Source organism: Pyrgilauda ruficollis, unplaced genomic scaffold (genome assembly GCF_017590135.1).
Source record: "Pyrgilauda ruficollis isolate IOZ18807 unplaced genomic scaffold, ASM1759013v1 scaffold190, whole genome shotgun sequence".
NCBI lineage: Eukaryota > Metazoa > Chordata > Aves > Passeriformes > Passeridae > Pyrgilauda > Pyrgilauda ruficollis.
Genome location: NW_024518096.1, coordinates 104908 through 128317, shown reverse-complemented (window position 1 = coordinate 128317; position 23410 = coordinate 104908). Strand labels below are relative to the sequence as shown.

General features: G+C 38.7%; 1 protein-coding gene across 4 annotated transcripts in view; it reads right to left on the bottom strand.

Moving 5' to 3' along the window:
• Window positions 1-406: 406 nt before the first annotated feature.
• The window catches only part of RASA3 (RAS p21 protein activator 3), a 107490-nt gene continuing 84486 nt past the window's right edge, over window positions 407-23410 (bottom strand). The window contains exons 9-25 of one of the 4 annotated variants that reach the window (XM_041465733.1): window positions 22924-23028; window positions 22280-22436; window positions 21350-21498; window positions 19565-19679; window positions 18613-18687; window positions 17638-17761; window positions 16362-16468; window positions 15642-15719; window positions 14641-14718; window positions 14019-14092; window positions 12974-13021; window positions 10262-10377; window positions 9246-9328; window positions 5618-5829; window positions 4763-4866; window positions 2830-3013; window positions 407-2249 (exon numbers count right to left, since the gene is read on the bottom strand). In XM_041465733.1, the coding sequence (XP_041321667.1) occupies window positions 2174-2249; window positions 2830-3013; window positions 4763-4866; window positions 5618-5829; window positions 9246-9328; window positions 10262-10377; window positions 12974-13021; window positions 14019-14092; window positions 14641-14718; window positions 15642-15719; window positions 16362-16468; window positions 17638-17761; window positions 18613-18687; window positions 19565-19679; window positions 21350-21498; window positions 22280-22436; window positions 22924-23028 (1885 nt within the window). In that variant the 3' untranslated portion in view covers window positions 407-2173. The remainder of the gene's footprint in view (window positions 2250-2829; window positions 3014-4762; window positions 4867-5617; window positions 5830-9245; window positions 9329-10261; window positions 10378-12973; window positions 13022-14018; window positions 14093-14640; window positions 14719-15641; window positions 15720-16361; window positions 16469-17637; window positions 17762-18612; window positions 18688-19564; window positions 19680-21349; window positions 21499-22279; window positions 22437-22923; window positions 23029-23410) is intronic. The other 3 variants (XM_041465734.1, XM_041465735.1, XM_041465736.1) reach the window with 3 other exon arrangements.

Genomic DNA, 23410 nt, shown 5'->3' with positions numbered 1-23410 from the left:
AGGGTGGTGGTTCCATAGGTCTGTGAGCCAATCCACAGGTATGCAGGGCGCTGTGGGCTCAGCTCGTTCCTCCTGTCCTTTCAACATGGTCTCAGCTCAGTTACTGTGCAGTAACACACGGACCCAGTTCAGGATGCTGACCTATCTGAGCAAGCTTTCTTTGCTAAGGTAGTTCATGGCCGGCTCAGATGCACAGTCTGGCTCACTGCAGAGTCCCATGGGTGCAACGCTGACAAGAAAAGGGGTGGGTGAGTGGGTGGGGATGGGATCAGGAGCAAGGACAGGACTTGGCAGGTTTCACTCACAAGGATCTCCATCCATGGCCCCCACTCTCAGCAGATGCTGTGCCAAGAAGCATGCTGTTGGCCGTGTGAATTTAAAAAGACTCCAAACATGGACACAGTTCTCAGAAATAAACCATTTCTTTTAATTGGCAAGTAGAACACACATTACAGGTAATTAGTATTTTATAAACAATATTAAGTTACAAATACGTGTTAAAAATTGCAGTTCATGGCAGCTAAAAGCTTGGAGTCCTAAATGCATCTTTGCAATGCTTCATTACTTCCCTTTCCCCAGTCTGCTGGGTGAAGATGAATAAAAGATCATTTATCATCTACTAGAAGGTGGTCTACTATATATTCGAACAAAACCAAAACTTAATTCCTAAGAACATCACTAACAAACAGAGGCATTCGAAGTACTTTAGCCATCTCAAATCATGTCAGATGCAATGAGGACACGGTTAAGAATTATTCTTTAACACTTGAAGCAAAGACAGACATCTTCACATTAAACTGATCAATGCTTTCTGATCCAACTCAGCTTAAAACCTGTACTAGCTTCTAGCCCACAGAGGCCTAAAGTCCATCATGCAGGCTTCCAAGCCATCAAAGCTAGATGTTTCTATATCAGACCCTTACACAGAGAAAAAATTATGGTGTACAGCTAAACAGCATACATAAATATGCATTGGATATTTAGAAGATCTTTATTCCTCTCCTTTTGTTGGTATTAGTGAGATACACAGCTCATTCCATTTTTACTATACTCATAGCATTACCAAGTTATCATTATGCATGTTAATATACTAAATATCATTTAACAAGTCTCTTTTAAAAAGTATTTAAAAACATTTTTGGAAAAGTAGAAATCTATTTTCCAGAAAAGCAAGTGGTACTAGGATAGCATGGACTCCAGTGCATAAACATCCTTTCAGAGAAAAACCATCTTGATGGCTTTTGTGCCTGGGAATCAGCACGTCTCAGCTGCCAGATTCATATTCTATTTGTCCTTCTCACTGTGGTGATCAAAGGTCATCAAAATCAGCTTACCTTGCCTTTCAGTTGGCAGACTTTCAAACATTACCATTCACTGGACTGTGCAAGAGACACGTAGCTTTGACATGAGTTCATTTCTTTCTTACTCATATTTATGAGAGTCAGTTTTATTATACTGCTGAGATTGCATCTTCAAATCCAAAGTCTGCTGAGTGTGCCTGGAGAAATGACTTCGTATCTCAAAAATATCAAGAGTACCATTCAGATCTGAATTTCTATTAAAAACTGTGCACAGTTAGCAAAAACTACACTGCTGTAAAAACAAAAGGCCTGCTCCTTGGCCTGTTCAGAAATACACGCTACAATGTAGATGACTACGCCAGAGGGATTTTTCTCTGCTTCTTTTCTAAATGCAGGCATTAAAAGTAAAGTGTTACTAAGCTTTTCCTAAGAGAGCACGCAGGGGATGTGGCATAATATACATTAACCAGGAACAAAAAACAGTAACAAACAACCTTTCTAGAAAATGCTGCATACTAGCAGCACGCTTGGTTTCCAAAACACAAGGAATTGCATGGGAGTTGTCAAGATGAAGTCCACACACCTTGATCATTGAACTGATCACTAGATTCCAAGAAACCAAAGCAAATTTAAAAATACACATGACAACTGCCTAGAAGGCAGGGTTTTATCATCTGTCAATAACCAGATGAATAAAGTGCATAGCAACTATTATAACAGTTTCTTGAAAAGAGAATACGTTTACCAAGTCTCAAAGTTTGTAAGCTTGACACTTTTCCATACATTTTGCTACATGTGTGGCTTCCCTTTTGTTTTGCTATTTAGCATCACTAATCAACCCTTCAGCACTGTCCTGTGATTTCCTTTGCGCTTCATATGGAATGTGCTGAGATCTCTGACTGTTGCCTGATGTATGTCTGGAAGCTCTTGTCACCAATGGGATGTTCTCTAAAAGAAAAGAAAAAACCAGTATTACACATAGAGCCATCTGTCAGGACATGAAAATGTCAGAACAGAAGGTGGAACACACAAGAACTTTTTCCTTAAATTTGATTTTCAGAGTTGTAATTGTTATGTTAATACTGCATTTTACTTGAGGTAGAACTGACTGAATTGATCTTCTCTTTTGTCAGCCATATGCAGAATGCTTTATGTGTACACAAAATACAGTCATGTGGCTGTGTCAGCCACTCTTTCCATTTTTAAACCAATACTCCAAGATAAGCTGGTAAACACATCTATCTTCTTTTATTAACTACTGCACAGCTCACCAGCATGCGTTTAAAATTTAAAACCAACAGTATAACAAACCCACATTATATTTTATGAATGAAATTGCATTAAAAATAAGCATAAAAAATTCACTTCAGTGCTTTAAAATATTGTGATATAAATCCTAAGTCACACTGCTACTCTGTATGTATTTGCAGGACCTTTTTTGGACAAAATACAGTGAAACCCAGAGCATAAGCAAGGGAAATACCATCTTCCAGGCTATTCCCCTGTTTGTACAACCCATTGTACTTACTGGCTTCCATACTTTGTCTTCTTAAATTTATCCCTCTTATATTGAGCGTGCTCCTGCTCTAAATTTCCAACACCTTCAATAATCAGCTTTAGTGTTTTATATGTCTCCTTAGGATCATCAATGATGAATGTAGAATACTCTTCCTCTTCAGGTCCATCATATACAGATTTGCTCCCACAGGCCTCTGGAGAAAAAAAAATAGTACAGGAATAGATATGTGGCAGGCGGAAAAAAGCCAGACAAGCAGACTAAAAATATTCAGTCTGGGGTTCATACAGTTTCTTGGTTTGCTTCTGTATGACCACCACAGAACTGTGGCTGACATCAACAGCAGCAGTTTTGCTGGGCTGTTGGGAGGCACAGAGGGCGTCCCATGCCCATTCCCTTCTCCTCATCTCATATGGAAAGGGCAGCAAGCCTGGCAGCTCTCCTGGCTTGGTGGGAAGCTGTCCTTTGCTGCACAGGCCATGCTTTAATCTCAACTGCCACTATCTGCACCCCATGCACACATTTTGGAAACTCTTACATAGGCCTGCCTCTGCCACTGTGCTGCAGGGTCGGCCTGCACAAAGTCAAATATTCACTTGTTAGAACAGGTTCCATTCCCAGGCAGCAAGTACAGGCTGAATTTGAAAACATTACAGGCTGAAGCAGTCATGTTTTACCTCATTACCCCTAAAAGATTCACACAATAAGCATAGACAGAATATGCCAAAACTACTGTCTGGCTGCCTGCTTTACAACATATCCCAAGGGGCAAGTTATCCTCCTATACCTTCTGATCTTACCAGGGAGCCCTCCTGACTGAGAGATCTGGATACTGACCACACATCAACATCCACAACATACTGCCCATGAGATCTACTCCTGCACTGTAGCAGAGCGTATTAGAAGGGGAAAGAAGGGGAAAGAGTATTTTACTTTGTCTCTCCTTCTAGCTTTACTGCTGTGCCAGTCTCAGCTTTCAAATTCCCTTCCCCTTGCTGCACTGTCTGTGCCAGACCTGCGTCCTTTTCCCCAACACTGACACTCGATGCTGGCTCTGGCAGCGAGGATTCAGAACAGGGGAAAGCTGGGCACCAGTTCAGACAGCTCGGAAGTGGTGAGGATCTTGAGTTTGCAATTGCACAGCAGCCAGGAACAGATTAAAGTGCTTTCCAGTCTGTGTGTTTGACACCACTGGCTTATCTCATATTATAAAATAAAGTCCTATTTAAAGATCAGTGCCACAGTGAAGGCTTCCCCGCCACTCCCTGTGCTAAACTGAGATTTCAAGTCTGGCACTGTGTACACCGGACACTTCTCTTGGCATGCCTACTAGTACGAACTTCCTCTGCCGTCTCTTCTTTCTTTTATCCTTTCCATTACATCTCTGCTTCCCTCAGCTCCTGAAAGTTTCCCAGCCAAAACTCCACTTTTCAACATTTCACAGGCATCCACAGGTCACCCTCGATGGGTAATTCTGAAAGAGCCTTTCTGAAACCATTTGTATCCAGCTTGTTGTTAGGATCTGAATCAGGGAATGTGCATGCACATGACTTCTGGTAACACAAAACCATATTCCACTGAAATCTCAGCTTTGCTGGTGCAAGTTTTTGTCAGGATCAGTAAACCTCTGGTTCAGTTCTGGCTCTGATTTGTCAATTCAGAGCCTCTAAGCAACAGTCTGTGCCTATGCTATTTTAGGATGATGTGGTTAAGACCGTATTTCAAACAACTGTTAGTACGCAAAGAACTTTTTACAGACCATGAGACTGCACCAAAAATAATACACACAACTGCCTCAAGACAGCAAAAGGGGAAACAAGTGGAATAAAGGCCACTATGTTCCAGGATGTGATTTGCAAGGCTGATTAAGCCAGGACATCCAAACTTTCACAGGCATTTTTGCCTTGGTAAGTGAATTGGAGATGTAATGATCTTTAATCCTCACCTTGCATTTTTTCCAATTTTGGCATATACAGGTTGAAAAGGGAGTAGATGCGCTCAGTTTCTCTATCTCCATCTATATCCAGTTGTATATTTGCTGGCAGGCCTCTGTAAGGCATCAGGAAGAGAGGTAAAAGTTATATGCTAAACAGTGTATTATGGCACATAAAGCACTTAAGGAAAACAAAGTAAAAGTGAGTTCTCATGAAAGCCAACACATTGTGTGTAACAGAGCTCAAAGCCTTCCATTTTTCCCCAAAAGAAGACAAGTTAAAATTTATTTATGCCTTTATTTATCCAGCACCCTTTCATGGACTTGAAACAGAAGACTGGATCAGTATCCAGATATTATGGTGAATTAGATAGCTACAACCAGATGGAGGAGCCAAAGCACTGAACTTCCAGCTACCCAGGTCTTATATCTTAGTCTAACTACCACTACAGTCTTGTGACTTCTCTCAGTTTAGATGAAAATTGCTTCCTACAAACCAGACAGTACATCTTTGTTTAAGAGAAAGCATGAGCAGCCCCCTGAAAAGATCAGTGTAAAATTAAATCTATCAGCAGATGAGTGCTTCAGGAATTTATAAACAGGATATTGAAGAGATTTTGGACTTTTTTATTAATGACAGATGATCAAAACCGAAGTATTTTTAATCCCACAGTCATCTCCTATCACCATCTCTAACTCTAAAAAGTCAACATTTCCATCCTGAATCCCATGCAGAATCAGGAATACCAACAGATGGCCTTTGAACACCTGCACACCTGGCAAATCTTGGTTAACTGTGCCCCTGGAAGTCACCCTGCAGAGACACATGTACCCCTGGCAGTAGCCATGGCACATTAAAACCCTTACCCTGTGCAGGGTGTGCAGCCAGGGGTGTTGTCTGCAGTAGCTTTACAGCAAAGCCAGTGGCCATTGAGATAGGCTGAGGGATGGTAGACTGTGAGGCGCTTCTTGTTGCACTGGCTAACTTTGGTGAGGATATCAATCCAGTCCTTGGCCTCCACACAATTATTTGCTTGGATATACAGGACTCTCCTTTCAGGCTGGATCACCTGGAACATCTGCAAATAAACCACGGAATAAAGCACCAGAATGAGTCAGTGAACCTAGGACTAGAATCAGAGTGAAGATTTATTGCAGGAAAAACACAGCATACTAAAAGAATGGACCAATAAATACATTTCAACACAAAACCAAGCAGCAAATGTGCCCTTGAAAGAAGAAGACCTTTCACCTGGTACAAGGAGTAAGATACCATTCCTGTAGGAGATGATTTACAAATATCTAATATCAACTTGCTGATTAGGTCTCAACAAGATTTGTTGTCAGCCTCAGGGAAGCAATTTTAGTAATGCTGCAACTCCAAGTTTTGGAAGGCTGACAGAGGAACCCAGTGCTGGCCTGAAAGGAAACACTCCTCAGCAGGAGGCAGAAAAGAGAAAAATGAGAATTTGGATCCAGCCTTAGTGACAGCTTTGCCTTAGTACTGCCATTTCTCTAGTCCTTTTAGTACCTGTTTCAGCATGACCATTGCCTTTTAGCAACTTCCATCCTTCTGCACCCAACTACATCTGCTATTAGAAGATCATAAAAATACTGTTTCTCTTTGATTGACATCACATAGTTTAAATAATTACACATTAATTATGTGTTACACCTTGACCGCTGAAAATCTTAACTAAAGCTGTTCAAAACCGCTTGCAGCCTAGAAGGGTATTTATTTTCCTCCTCCTGAAGAAGGAAATTTTTGATGCACAGACTTACTGATTGATTACACTGATCACACACTGAAGATTACTAAGCTCAAGTTAGTGATCCTAGCTGCAAATTTTGGAAAGGTACATTTCCTTCATTTCCTCTAGCTTCTGCAAATAATTAATGCATTTTCTTCTCTCTTTCAGATATGCCCAAATTATCTTTCTCCCCTCTACTTCTTCACTTGATTATTCAAATCATTAGACATTACATTGCCATATGGAATACAATTTTATAAACAGCTGGTTTTTTGTGCTGCTTTAAAAAGAAAACCAGAGAGGTGTACACACACACACTCACAAAAGCCCAACAAAAACCATACAAACAAACCAAGCAATAAGAACAAACCAGACTCAACAAAATTGAGATTTGCCTTTGTTACATAGAACTGAAACATTGGCTTGAATTCTGCAGCTAGCTGGTTGGGAGAATCTTTCAGACTGGTACCATGCTCAGTCCTTTCTTCCTTTGTGACACTTTTAAATGTGCATCATGCCAAATAGCAAAGAGAAAACTCAAGCAACCATTTCCCTGGATTTAGCAGGGAAGCACTGTTGGTATCAGACAACTGGTCTGATATTGGTCCCTAATGGTATCAGACAATGATTAGAAAGGCACAATACACCATGGCAGGGTAGGAGCTGCTTGGTGTGATCAGTCCAACAGTGCCCACTACACCCCAAAGAGTCCTTTCAATAAAACTCTTCAGGGCATAACTGGCAATTTGACCTTGGGTTGGAAGGAAAAAAAGGAAGACAGGAGCATGCAGTTCAACTCTCTATTAACACAGAGCTACAAGGAAAAGAATTTTAATGTCCTGCTGGGCTAAATGGAGCCTCCTGCATTGCAACAAGGAACAGATTTAAGGAGTATGGCTTTGTGTAAGGGGATACCAACCAAAGTGATCCAACATATGGCAACAGTTACTGAGGAGCCCACAACTAAGCCAAGAATTTCAAGTGGCTGCAAGACCTTTACACTACCAAAACCACCAGTTGCCTCTCAAACAATGCAGAAGACCCAAAAAGTACTTAAGGCCACCCTCACATTCCTCAAACTGCGCTTAAGAACAACGAAGGCTACTGGCCTTACTGCCAGACAGGCAGGTTTTAACATGAGTGAGAAAGACACGTTTGGTGCAATTCAGAGCACAGACACACACTGACAGTATTTACACAAAATGTGAATTTTTATCACACAAGCACCCACAAGGGAATATCCATTGCAAATACATCGGCTGTGGCGTTCTGAGAATTCTGATCTTGCTGCAGTAATTTATTTATATATGGCAAGAAAACCAGGAATATATTAGCACAAGAAGGTGGTAACATTATTTTCTACTGTTAATGGAAAGAGTGAATCTTACTTTCTGGAATGGATGTAGTCACCTTGATTTCCCAGGTAATACTGAATTTAAGCAACCAAAATCACACAGGGTTTTTGATGTTAACAATAAAGGTACATTTTTCAGATAATGAATCTTCACAATGCAGACATATTTTGGATGCTCAGTCTAGCTCAGTACACTCAGCATAAGTCATAGAATTATAGCTCACTCCTCTCAACAGACAGTGAGTTTTATCTCAACTGTGTGGCTGCTTTCAGTTCAAGTTAGTTTGCAGAGTGCAGTTGGCAACAGTTCATCACATGTTACAGCTGCCTTCTGATAGCCTAAATTATTTTGCAGCTTGGTTGGTTTTTGCCTGTGTAGTAGAGTTACAAACACCAGAGCAAACTACAGTACAATTAAGATGTGTTCTAGAAACAGGTGGAACTGAAACTTACTCCATGTTTTAGCAGAGAAAGAGATGTTACCGAAATAATACCTAAAACTGGGAAATACTGAAGAGCCTAGAATTGTATTTCACTTGTAACAGAGCTGTTTGATGAACCTAATATCTGGGGCAGGATTGAGCACTGCCCTGCATGGTGCTCACAAGCAGTGTAGATGGCAGGAAGGACTTAAAGGTAGAAAAAGATAAAAGTCATAACCTTTTATATATGTGAGTCTGTGGTAGATGCATGTTTGGAACTGGAAAAAAACCTGAGCTCATTTTTTGTTTAACTTTAAATGAAATTTTTAAAGGACTGGACTCAGCTTTACAGGCAGAGGTGTATGAAAAAGGCTCCCAACATCACCCAAACTGATCAAGTCTGTTCTTACCTAATACAGAAGTTGGCAGTAGTGTTCCATGCATGAGAAATACAGCTGTATTTTATTCCCTAATGTGGCAACCAAAATGGTAAACCACACCAGCACAGCACAGATGTTGTTCTGGTACATAACCTAACCCAAATAAAATATAAATATACAAATCCATATACATATGTACTTTCATGATCCAATAAAGAAACCTAATAGCTAATAAAGAAGTTGTGATTCTTCACAAGCAGCAAGTTCCTTCTCACCAGAGAGGCCTGGCAGAAAGGGCAGGGACTCGATCATCTTACCTGTGTGTGACCTTACAGAGCTGACAGCTGATCAGCAGCGCTCAGTACTGAGTGTGCTGCAGATCACGAAACCCAGAGACTGCTGACTGGGCTATTAAGAATCTGAATGGGCTGTACTTTTGGAAACTCCTGCTACTATATACAGAACAAGCAGCTGTGGTTGTACATCTTTCAACAGAAATCCAATCCAGGTTACAGAAGGGAAAAAGGCGATTAGGCTGGTGGATCTGGAGCAGCCTAACAAATGCATTAATGAAGATGACCTACTTACATTTTTCATTTTAAAGGATTCCTCCTCTAGTCTTTCCACTGCCAGAATGTTTTCAATTGGAATGCTACACAGAGGGTGATCACCTGCAGAACACACAGACACACAGATAATGAGCCACTTACTCACAATTCATCTTCACCTTTTTCCCTTTTTATAAGAGCTAATTCAGTTTCTTTGAAGATCATTTTGACTGCATAAGAAAAGAGGGGAAATCTTTCACTCAGCAGGGATTTGCTAGCATGGTCCTTAAGTATCATCTTAAGTACATTTCTGTTTTCAGCTGCACTACCTTATGCTAGCAAACCTCTTAGAAACTGATTACTGCAGCAGGACACGGTATATTTACTACAAAGGTGACAATGAAATAAATCATTCCTGTCAGCTGAACTGAACTAGTGGTCATGCAAGATCTCAAAGCTGAGTGTGAAATAATGACTGGCATGATCTGAACATACTTCCTTATCTTTCTTCCTCCCTATGTACTTAGATGATGGAAGGAAGTGGTATTTGTTGTGTACTACTGAACAGACAGGAACAATTTGCAAAAAGCAAAATCCTTGCTATTAGGCAACATTAAGTGAATGACACATTTTTAAAGTTCAAAGATTGCAGGTGAATTCCTGTCTACTGTATCCAGTTGTGCCAACACTACAGAATTTATGAGCACATGTTGAGATGCATCTGAGAACGTTCAATACAAACCCAAATTCCACCCCGAGGAATCTATGTTTTGTTTCCTAGGACAATCTAGGTAACAGTGAAACCTACAGATGATGTTAATAACTGACATTAGACAAATATTATCAACAACGTTGCTAACTTACAGGGTATTGTGCTACCCAAGAAGCTTCTCTAACTGTCAATACAGACACTAAAAGAAGAGCAAGAACATACAGGCTGACAGACATGCCTGCACTGTGTCTTCTACAGTTAGAGATCTAGATCTGAGTCTTCTACTCCTACAGAATCCTTATGTTTAGTCTTTGCTTCAATGTATCAAAACAAGACTGGCAAACCTTTGTTACCTTTGCTTTTCTGATAGGTAAACTCATGGTTTGTCAGGCGAAACCATCTCTTCTTGAAGTTTTTCATACCAAACCGCTTTCTTCCTTGTGCTCTCTTGATCATGAACCTAGTAAACAGGGCACCAATTGTTACAATACATGCTTATGTATGTAGATTTACACATAAATGTGTATACATACAGATGTGTCATAGCACTTGCAAAGCTTTAGGAGGGACACAGTGTTTTCTAATTACTGAGGTCTTTTCTTGGCAAGGAAAAGTGACACATTTGGACAGGTTTAGTGCATCTGTTAGTTAGGTCTGTCCTTTTTCCAGATCTAGATGAGGGGAAAGACATGTAACTTGACTTGTAGTTAGTTAACTGAGCTGCAGTTTGTGCCCTTTCTGCATTACAAATCCAGCTAAATGGTTTCCAAGTACAGCAGAAAAAAAGGCAGAACATGGTTAGTACTGCTCTGCTAAGCTCAACCTGTTGACTCTACAAGCTTTTTTTTTTTTTTTTTTTTTTAGCTGTGAGAAAGCTTAAAAAGTTTAGACCATGTTTAATAATTAAAAGGCAGGTGTAAAGCCTCTGGAGCACAGGGACTGTACCCTTACATGCTTTAATCACTCTCAAGCTCTAGAAACAAAATCAGGATGTTCCACAGCCTCATTTGCAACTGCACACAGATAATTCAGTTGAAATGCAATTTCAGTAACATACAAAATGATCCCATGGCTGGAAGGTAGAGCACCCCCACCCCTTTTTCAGCAGACTAGGGGTGTTAATTTAGTGATTTGTCAGTTTTAATTAAACTTGAATGAGTATATTGTGAAATTAGTTTACTGGGAAACTGATGCACACACCACTTTCCTAACCACTAAATCAATCCAAAAGCTTCAGTGTGACTTTGGTGACTTCATACTGCTCAGCATCACTTTTGTTAAGATAAAAAATGTGTGTCCATATGCAGTAGAGAGTTGATAACAGCTACTCTACACATTACATTAACTATTGTGCCAAATACAGACCTGTATAATGGAGTGGGTAAAAACTACTTACTACAGAGCACTTTTTATCAAGTAGGAAGGCACTACACAGCACAAAGAGCACACAGAGAGAACAGCGAATGACCTGGTTTAAGATTTTTCAATAGCAGAGCTAAAATGCTTAGAACAGCTAATAGTGTTTCTTGCTTCTGGTACCTTCAGTCACAAATAACTACAATACATCTGACCAAACCACAGGTCTGTTAAAAGCTCAAACAGAAACCCAAGTTCCTTCAGACTTTAACTATTTTGTAACCAGCTGGGCTGGTGCCTGCTGCTCATTCCAAGCTGTGTGGGCAAAAGCGGACAAAGACTGTCTACAGCAGCAATTTTTTTTTTAGCTGGTTATAGATACAAATCTCTCATTCTTAAAATGGTCAGACAGTTCTGTATCGGTTCTTATTCTTGGAATACTTGAGAAATATTTAATAACACCATGTGATTCAGGTAATCACCAGGCCCATTGGCAGTAGCCCTCATAATTCCAGGTTAAGGCAAATTTCAAAGGAAGAACTGATACCCTTGGGCAGGACAACATGCTCTTTGAGTTAGTTTCTAATCCTTCTCATGCCAACATTTGAAGGTGACTTAAAATTGCAAACTCCTACAGAGCCTCCCTTCTCTGAAAAAGGGAAACTCCATATGGCAGAGCTAAGAGCACATTTCTAATTAAATTCTTCATAGGTAACATAGTCAAGAGAAAAATGTGCTTTTATTTTCCAGAGATAGGTGACTAGCATTCAAAGTCACAGAAGTCATGAGGTCAACTGCTTTGTTTCTAGCAATTACAGAATGTATGTGAAGTCAGAGCAAACAGAAGAACAAAGGGAGAAAAACTCCAAGATCAAATCTATTTTAGTACAAGGTGGTTGGACATACTATTTCTTCTCATGTTTATGGTAGACCTGAATCTGGATCCGCCTTAGCTTTGCTTGGAAGTATTGACATGCCCTTTTCACCACCAAAAAAAAATAAAATTAGTTCTCCTTTTCATTTTCTTCCTTTTGGAAAGAACCAGGCAGGCAGCTGTTAAGCAGTGATGGCATGACTGATGTCAGCAAACCCAAGTGCCAGTGACTAATCTTTTCATCCAAAAGTACTTATGCTATAGCTTTCCATTTGATACTCTTAATAGAGTCAAAGACAGATTAAAAACACAAAAGCAAGCAAATATATTGCAAAGGCAAATAGAAACCCCACTAAACAGCCATTCAGTCTGGAGAAGAGTCAAATCAATGGCTGTAAAAAGTCCCAACAAGATATAGCAAAAATGCAAAATGTAAAAAAAAATAAATAAACTGCTGAAGGCCACTTCTTAAGCTTGAGAATAATTTACATGGATACTAATTAAGAAGTGCCTAGAAAATGCATGGTTTCTTCATCACTTTCAGTAAGTTCTTCAGGATCCATACAGTGCTTCTTGGTGCTCTTCCTACAGACAGAAATCCTTTATTCTCTATTTACAGCAGGCTTTTGTTTCAAGGAAAATAAAGTAAAAGGTCAATATCAAGAAATGGGTAACTAAACGTTCTCTGCTGGGTTTACACAGGTATTTCACGATGGTTAAACAGAGTACTTCCTCCCCAAAGTTAAGTCAGACAAATCTACTGCTGCAAAGGACATGCTGTCAGCCAGTAGCTACAGCAAAGCAGCAACTGCCTCTACCATCTTACCTGCATGAACTATTACCATCAACTTTCTTTACTGTTAGTTTAAGAGTCCTTACAACAGCAGCCACAGGCCGAGCAAGAAAAGACAGAAAAAAATCAGACAGGAGCAAAAGAAAGACAGAGGCAGAAAAAAATGTTTTACAGTTAGAGGGTAAATGTTACAAACTATAAACTTATTTTGAAAACCAAAAGGATGATAAACGTACAGAATTAAATTAGACAAAATTGCTTCTAAGGATAGGGGCTTATCAGAGAAGTGAACTGTCAAAGTTAAATAGAAGAGGTTGTCATGTTTTCACTGAAAATGTAGTTTTTGCATTACTTAAAATGACCATGAATGCTTACTTTCAAACAGTATTTGAGCTTACTGAGCTCTGACAAATTTGGATTTTTTTACTTTCTTCTTCCCAGCTCAAAGAAGCTGTTTCTACAGTGCATTTAGATGATCTTAACAACCGAGTTTTGTAACAAAAAATGTCAACAATTGGTGTCTGAAACTAACACAGCATATGGAACATACATCCCAAAAAAGGAAAGGTACTAAAACTATAAACTGTTCCAAGTGCATGTCAAATTTTCCTTGAAATGCCCATGATAATAGTTAGCATATGTATCTCACAGGGCAGCAAAAGCAAACTCCATTTGCAGGCTTTGCTTTCATTAAGTTATTCAGTATCTGTCTTCACAGTCTTCCACTGTCTTCACAGTGAAATTTTACAGCTTTTATTCACTAGAGTTCAGGAGGAAGATCCCAGCTTGATTTTAATATGATACTGAGTTTATTTTGCCTCAGCTAAGCTAATTAAGTTCTACAGGCTTCTCTTTCCTCCATTTATTTCAAAACACATTTATATTAAGATGTTTAAATCAAATGAAAATATGTTAAAATCAGCTACAGCAACCATAGGGAGCAGAAATTGCAACACAAGAATTCTCCAACATTCTTCTCTGATTGCATGAATGGAATAGGGTGGCAGAAAAAGAGATGGCTGCCTTAGAATGGTAGAAAGCACATGAGTAGATGGTTTTGTTGGACATGAATACTTACCCTTCTTTAAGCAATATAGGTTGCTCTATGCTCTTGTGATCTCTTCTTCCTGAAGATGAAATTAGATCTAGAAACTAAAAGGTGAACAAAAAGCAGATGTAAAAATGGCAGGACCACACTATCCAAATTAAAATCTTTCAGCATTTGCATAGCACACAGCTACGAGAGTATTTGTAAAAGAAGTTAAACAGAATGTAATGGCAGAAGCTTGAGGAATTTGGGAAGTTTCCTTGGTTGTAACCTAAAAATAGCACAAATGCTCTTAAGCAGTAGAACTGCAGATGCCCAATGCTTCTTGTGCTTCTCCTTTGTTATATGGATCTTTCACTTCCTTTGGACTAAGCAATTTTCATCACAGATCTGCAGCATTCTACAAAGTACACACTTGTCAAAAGCTCTAAGCAGCAGCTTGTTAATCTAACCTATTTATTAACTAGAAATAGATGCAAAGAAATTTTACTACTGACGTGTGTATAATTTGATAAAAGTTTCTTGAATATTAGTTATCAGGAGTCTGCTTTTCTCAACACACTTCCTGGGCTACCAACAGCATGTACTGCTTTCTAGGATTCAACTTCAACAGCACAGCAGGATTTTTAGAACCTTCACATGTACTACTTACATTTTTTACTGCATCTGCATATTTCTGTTCATTGAAATAGTCATAAAATGTAGCCATGTAAGATTCCTTGAAATTGGCCTGAAATACAAAGCCAAAACCATGCATATCATCATACAGTTTATACAGAAAACATTATTGTTAATAGCAGCAGGTCAGGAGGAAAACCGCTGCAGACAGACAGGTTTTTTTTCTGGCCAGAAGTAAAATAAGCAAAGTGCTACTTTCATGTTATACAGCACACATTCAATAGTACCACACTTCTATTTCAGAGAGGCAGCAGAATGCATTTCATATGTTCAGTTACTACAGTTAACAATGCATTCTTCAAATGCTTCAAAATTCTGATTTGGCTTTAATTTTTCCTCCTGACAATAAGTGTAAGAAAAATAATTCTGCTGTCTTGAAGGACTCATAACCAAGGGTACACAGTCACCCACAGTTGCCTGTGTGAATCCTAACAAGACCCCAACCACCCCAAATTACCACCAGCTATAGCAGTGTGGTGCCTTAGGTACACTTATTTCAATCAAACATCCAGAGTATGGGCATCTAGCTCTAATCTCACCACTGACAGAAAACTGAACTGGTATGAATAAGAAAGTATAGCACTTTCCCTTATTGGATGACTTTTCACAGTTGAGTTTTAAAATGCTGAAACAATCTATTAAGCCCTGTAGAGCTGCTGATCATGTATCACAGATAAGTAGAGAACTTCACAAGTTCTCCTGATCATCGTCTCTCTTCCAAAGGAAGGAATGAAGAGTTCTGAAACAGACTTCTAGATTGGTCACACAATTTTGCTTTACTGAAATCTAGTTCAGATTAAGACAGATTTAGTTTTCCTCTAAACATGAGCAGCTTATAATCAAAGCAAACATAACCAGTTTTGCATGAGCCTAGTGCAACTCAAGCATTTTAAAGGTGTAATTACAATTAATGATAAAAGATTTAAAAAAATCACCTTCCTAAATTAAGTAATTAAATGAAAACAGCATACTTACAGATTTAGATTTTGATAAGCTGCCTAGTGTTTGAATGGTTTTAGAGATAAGTGTCAAAGTTCGAGAAGTCTGAGGATCCTAGGAAGGAGAACAATATTATCTGGACTAGCTATTTAAAATTATGAATAGAGGAAGGTAAACTATTGTTCTTCTTTCTTATTTCACTTGCAGAAGAGTAACAAAAAATTAGAGGAGAGCCCTAATAAAACACTGCAGGAAAACAGTTGCTTTTATATTAAAAGGTTTTTGGCTTGTAAGCCATCATGCTCCATAGCTACCATACTGACCTTCAGAGACCCAAATGCAATCCCTTACAAAACAAAAACAAGGCTGTCCACATCCTCCCCACTCCCAATAAGAACAACTACTAGAAGCCTGCCTTATGTTAACATCCAAAATATTTCCAGTGCTGCTGCCAATCAAGCCAGCATTAATGCGATGCAACAAGAATGAAGAGAATGAAGCAATGACCCTTTTTTCCACAGCAGGTTAGACCATCTACCTTGTTTGTCCTTAAATTTCACTCTTTCAACATCTCCCAAGTTCTTCACATACAAAGTGATTCAATATATGCTTCATATCTAAGACAGAACAGATCTTTGGACTAACAAAGGTACTTTTCCTAAAGGCTATTAAAAGAACCAAAGAAAGAATCTCGATACACAGACTCTGGTGACAGAACCGTACACACAGCTCGAAAAAAACTAATACAATACTTACTGGATGGTGTGGTGTAAGCTGAAAGAGGTTTGGAGAAAGAATGGCAGGAGCAAAGAACCTCAGGAAAATAAAGCTGCTGACAGCTGTGTACCTTACATCTAGGTCACCTATTAAAAAAAAAAAGACCTCTACTCAGCATTTCAATAATCCTTCCTGAAAAGCCTCATGAAATTATCAGAGCCTTGAGAGAGCTAACTCAAGCATGTGCTGGATAATGTATGTATTTGTAAGTTACAGGATTAACCCATGACAGAGGATTTGGAGCCAGAGATCAGCTAGCCTAACCCAAGGAAATGTCAATGAGAGCCTCCTTAAAAAAATAACCAGGTTCATAACATAAGGTGCAAGAACACCATTCACTTTTACACCACACAGGGAATTTCATATGCATCTGCTATTTCATATATGCACTGAAGTATGAGGAATAATTTACACAGTTTATGAAGCGTTCAGCACAGAGGCCAAGTCTCAGTTATGTACTTATAGTCCTAAGCACAAGTGTTGTACAGACTCCTATTGGAGTTGGTAGTCACAGAAAATATTCCAGTTGGTAGTTACAGAAAATACATTTTACTTATTTCTTTAAACATAAAATAAAGAGCATGACAGCACAGTCAATGGTTTTCCGCTTGAGCTTGCCGACTCCAAAGTGACTGTTTAAAAGCTGAACTTGTATTACTTTCTCAAAACTTCCCTACTGTAATCTGCTTCCCTTCATGAAAATACACAGCTTGGTTGTTTTGCTTAATTCTGGTTTTACATTGCCTACTTACTCTCACAGAGTCAAAACAACTAAGAGGGACTGGAACGAGCTGTCTCTTGACAGCCAGAAAACCTTTGCAGCACATGGGCTCCTAGAGCAGTGAGCTTGCAGCAACTCCAATTTATAGACTGGCTTTTATTACAGATTGACATATAAGCAGAAAATAATTCCACTGCATGGAATCTGCAGAATGAGCCATTACAAAATCATGAACATTTGAAAACTGAGTATGCTTTGCAAATACTGAACCTATAAAAGACCATCAAAATTATCTTTTTAAATGCTGCTTTCCTTAGAAAGATGTTTAAGAAAAAATTCCAATCATCACCAAAAATCAAGTTCCTTTTTGGAATGAATAAACTATGAGAAAACAGCATTAATATACTGCAAATATTATTTTGGATAAGCTGCTGTTCACATACTAAATTCAACAAGGATCATGCAGACTGCTAGACTACACCTGTATTTAAAAGCTATCAGTTACGTAAAATAAAATTATATGTATAAACTCACCTTGAAAACGTTTGGCAGCTGATTCTCTCAGTGAAAAGAAAATATCGCACATCACTGTAGGACAGCTTACACCAGATTTTGTAATTACAGTAAAAATGCGATCAACATATTGCCTCAGATTTTCCTGAAAAAATGCAAAGATTATGACAAAATTAGTATAATTTTCTGCTGTGGAAAGTGGCACTATTCCTGGTTTTATTCAGAGTGGCATCATTAAAAGATTCCCACTTTCAACATTATACACTTGAAAAACAAACTCTCACTCAATTATACTGTTTGGGAAATGCACATATTCAAGAAGAAGAGCAAAAATATCATTCCTATTAAATCAAACATTAAATGATACAGCCGTATGGCAAATCATTCCTTCTTCTAGCACGGTTCACTATCTCATCAGCAGAATCATAGAATCATTAAAGCTGGGAAAGACCTCTCCATGAAAGATCATGGAGTCCTACGGTTAACCCAGCCCTGCCAAGTCCACCACTAAACCATGTCCCCACATGCCACATCCACATGCCCCTTGTACATTTCTAAGGAGGCTAACTCCACCACTTCCTTCAGCAGCCTGTTCCAGTGCCTGACCACCCTTAAGAAACTTCTCCCCAATATGCACTTTAAGCCACCCCTAATGCAATCTGAGGTCTTTTCCGCTCATCCTGTCACTTTTCACTTGGGAGAAGAGGCCAACCCCCACCTTGCTACAACCTCCTTATAGTTAAAGGGAGAGTTCTCCAGGTTAGCCAAAGGCTAAGTTATCATTGTCCTCAGGACAGCAGAAGTCATTCACTTTCTACAGGTATTGCATTTATAGCATAATGTAAAGCTGTTGTGAAATAATTATGAGTGTGGTGTCAAGAAAGCTTACAGTGTATTCTAATGAATGACAAAATTATTTGCAAGATCAAACTTCTGAGGATGTCAGTTAAACTTGATGGCAAAAAAAAGAGACTGTCTTCAAAATCTAATGCATACCCTGTTATTTTCCAGGTTTTCACCATCTTTCAACTTCACAGGATCAATTTCACAAGGTTTATGGACCTGGCAGATCTAGAAAAAAAATATAGTTAGCAACTGATAAATAAATTTATCTACAAGTACAAAAACTTTTGTAAAGAGCATAATTTGTTAGCTTTTGAGATGAGAGGTAAAAGACAAAAGCCAACTTTATAAACAATATTTTTTTTCTTTTAACAGCAAAAGTAAATTATGTGTGATCTTTATTTTTTTTCCAAAAAGCAGCATTAATTCATTCTACCCTTTCCTTCAACTGAAATGAAGAACAGTTCTTTAGACTCTCTCAAGCAAAGCTGTTCAAGAGAAGTCCTATTTTTCCAAAACAGTCAACTTTGAAAGTATATCCATATTCTTTAAAACTTGACATTTTCTGATGAAACATTAGGACAAGAACAGCTGAAGAAATTGTCAAATCATTTAAAGGAAGTCTGTGGTCTGAAAGTATTGCCCAATTACAGCACTAAAATACCCACACCCACCATTCTGGACTGGATAGATAATAAACCATTGTTCCAACATGTGCATCACATGCACAGTTATCTAATAATAACTGCATCCCTTTATACCCACTGGATGCAACACATTACTTACAGCTTCACAACAGCTTTCTGCTGTGTACACTATTTATTAATTTCTCAGAAACAATATATGCTAGTTTTTATAAAAGAGGGTAACGTGGTTTAATAAACAGAAATTTTACTTTTCCTTTAATGCAATCCAACTGTTTCTAAATTGGGCGACTCAGCTGCGGCTAACCTAACACACAGGATTTTAATGCAGAAACAAGCCATTAATAGCCATTAAGCATTATTCTTACAAAGTGTTAAAATGAGAAGTAATAAACAGTATTTGTTCCCTGAAGGCCTTTACAATGACATTTTACCAAAGAAACAATCTGAACTCTTCTTACCTCATCTATAATTGGCTTTAGTGTAACTTGCAGATAATGCATCCCTGCCAGTTTCATTGTCTCATCAATGCACTTGGAAGTTAACGAGTTTCCTCTGAAAATGGTGTTTGGATCTCTGGAAGTGAACAGTTTTCTATAATTTAGTCTCTTTGTAATGAACTGCTAATACATGGAATAAAAACAGCAGTGAAAGGTGACAGAATCCTAGGTTTGAATACACAAGCAAAAAACCTTCCTTTGACACCAGCCTGCCATTAAGTGTAGTCATGCAGCATTTAGTGCACTTCCAGGGTCTAACAGAAAAGCAGCAGCCTTGGAAAATCCAGAGGGACTACAGATCTTCACTGTATTAGCACCGTGTTCTCAGTGCACTATCCAAATACACAGTGATACACAGGCTCAAATCCAAGAGGTTTACAGCACAAATGTGGGAAACATCTGTTTTCACATGCTACTGAACAGTGCTAATTTGAATAAGGGAAAGAGGCAGTGACTTTAGTCTCACAACTACACTGGACATTGCACATGACCTACTTTACTTGCACCTACAAAGTAAGTACTTGAGAGCTGGGAGGAAGAAGAAAACATAGGCTCCAATGGCATAGCCATATTTTCTATGGAACTTAAAGTACTGTTCTGTGATAACACAGTGCAGACCTCAGTTCAGCCCTGAGAACTGTGCAGCAAGGTGGCACCTTGCAGACTCTCAGTTTTTCCTAAAAATCTCTCACACAGAACTCACCTTGTATTAGACATACAGCCTCTGTGACTGATAAAGCTTCAGCCAGCTGCTCTATCACATACCTGTACCTCCCTGCTCAGCAATTTACTTTATGCAAAAAGGTACATAACCAATGATCTCATCTACAATATGTACCTTTGCTGCCTTTTTACCAAAGGAACATAACTGACTAGGCATCAGCAAGCTTCCTCATGCTAAAGCAACCATGCTGTTTCAACCAACCTGCAGTTCAGAAAAAATACACCTACCTACAGGAAAGAAAACACTTGATCCCTCAGATACTCTGAAAAGAGCCAACCCACACAAAAACTTTATTTTATACCAAGGAAGTTTACAGTCAATATCTGTCATTCCCCTGGACTCCCAGTTGTCTCTTCTACTGTTAGTCAAGAGCATGACTACACAGGCACAAGGATTGTGGTAGCAAATATTCTTTAGGATCTGCTTGGTATGAACACTACGCTATTGAGCTATCAGCCCACCAGTAAGTCAAACAAGGAATTCAAATGTAGCAGCCGAAAAAAACCAACTTCATTTTCTGCCCTCCCATGCCAAATTCAATCCCATCCTTAATCCTTCACCCTCTAACTGGGACAACTAGACACACAGCTTGCCTTAAATATTTATGATTAGGAAGAAACTTGCTTGTTGTTTTGAACAAATTCAACAAACACTCAGCACTAAATGATTTATTAGCACACAATAAAGCTGAAATTATTTCATATGAACAGCTGAAGGTAATGTAGAATTTCAGTTATCATATATACTTAAGACTGAGTAAAAACCCCTGCTCTCACATGTTAGAATAGGCCTGCAAATAATTTTCACAAAAAATGATGGGGACTCCTCCTAAAGGTCAAATTAACCAGATCTGGAGAGCAGTGAAAGAATTTAGAAAGAACTCTGCCACACAGGTAGAAAGAACAGGAATGACCCAAGCATTTTCTTCTGAAACTGCATATTTCTAGAAACTGAGTGGAGGATTCTAGCAGTAGCCAATGCAGTTTAGGTATTTTTGATAGCAGTTTGGTTTTGGTACTTACTGAGTTCTCTTCACTTCAGCATTCGCAATGGCACTTATGAAAGGCACAATTCTGCCATAGTGTAAGAAAAGCCTGACAAGAGGTATGGCCGCTTCCTGTTTTTCTCTGCAAACTTCACCCAAAATATGTGCAGCTGATGCTGAAACAGGCTGAACAGTGGAAGATAAAAACTTTGAGAAATCCTTCCAGAACAACCATTTTTTTCTTTCTATTCCCATTAGTTTCTTAATGCAGAAACCCCCACAACAGTTGCAATGGCCAGTTACCCAAATGTCTGTATATAACGTGGATGGATGTCACATCCCAGTTTTTGTGGGCTGTAAGTTCTGGTCACAAGAGGGCAGCAATTAAAAAACTACTACAGTACAGTCTCTTCTTATCTCCCATATTTTTAATGGCTGTAAATATCTTTTCAGTAAATGTCACTTGCCTGGGAAGCAAGTGAAGAGAAAGAACTCTAACCCTTTGCAATTTCAAGTGCCAGTGAGTACAGAACCCAATTCTTTTACTGAAAAAAACAAAAGCACCATTACAACTGTAAAAAATCTACACAAGGACACACATGGTCCAAATCTCTGATGTTTCAGGATGAGTTCTCGGCTTGGGTTTTTCTCTATTATGCAAACAAACCTGCTCCTGTCCAGTAAAGGTAAACAACTGAAATTAAAAAATCACAAAGAATGTGCTGCTGCTAAAACTACTGTGCTCCTGGGTCTGCTTTCACCCACAAAATGCAGATAAATATCTCTGCAAGGACTGAAAACAAGCACAAGGGATATGCAGAGCTTAACAAGGCTCTGAGGTTTGAAAAGGAAGAGCTGACCTCTCTGGTAATTAAACAACAACGGTGCCAGCAAGATAGTGACAAATCTTCAGAGACCCCTGTGAAGATGATCTGCAAGTAAACAACAACCACCACAAGCAAATTACCTCAACATCTGCAGATTTTAGCAGGACATCTCGCAGCGGACTGTAATAGTCTGAGGAGAAAACATGGTCCTCAGTGTAAACCACATTTAACCTTAAGGAACCGAGGTCATCAGGTTTCAAAGACTTGTTACCATTATCTCTGGGCTGCAGAAAATACCTGATATGCAAAAAATAGGACAGAAACTTAGTGCTGAAACACCATATTTTCTCAGGCTATACAGGAGCATAGAGAAACTCTACAGATACACAGAGTATTTATATATGTACCAAACTCTTGAGAGTTCTGAATCAGACTTCTTAATTAAGTTTGCACCAACTGCAACATGGGAAGTTCTGAACATAAAGATTTATGTAGATATGATTAAAAACCCACACACTAAAACCATAGCACTGCTGATGAACTGCAGTAAATAATACAAAAACAACATACTAGAACTCCCACATGCTACAGAGAGGCAGACTGAAACCTCTAATCACATTATCAAAACTTCTTGTTCTTACACTTGCTAAGATTACTTTGGCTTGCTTACAAAAAAGATACAAATTAACTCCATTTAAACTTTATTACATAGCAGTAATTACTCTTAAGTCTTCAGAGTAGACATATGTTTCTACTTATTCTCCAAAAGAAAAATGTCAAATACCATGCTTCGTAAGAACTGGACTGTCGGAGAAATTTCAAAGGGAGTCTCAATTCTCCCAGAAACTCGTCACCAAACTTCAAGTTACTGGCATTCCAAAGATCGACCCTGTAATAAAAACAAATAATTTATTATTAAGAAATTAATACTACTAATAATAAAAAACCTCAACATTTTTTTCCAAATTTGTTAGGGTTTTTCCCCTGAAGTCTATGAGTTAGAAAGACTTGAAACTGTACAGCAATAATTTCCAAATATTAAAGAGATAACCGTACCTTAGACTTCTGAAGCCTTATAATTCACCTCTATAAAACATCAGTGAAAAATATCACTCAGATGAACTTTTCTCCTCTGTACTGTTTCCACTGTCCATACTGATAAAGATTCAGATGGCTGTCTGGCTATCCCAGATAATGCAAAAATACAGGTAAAATGGACACCAGGGGAAAAAGCACAAAGTTATTTAAGAACTACATATTGTCAGTCCTGG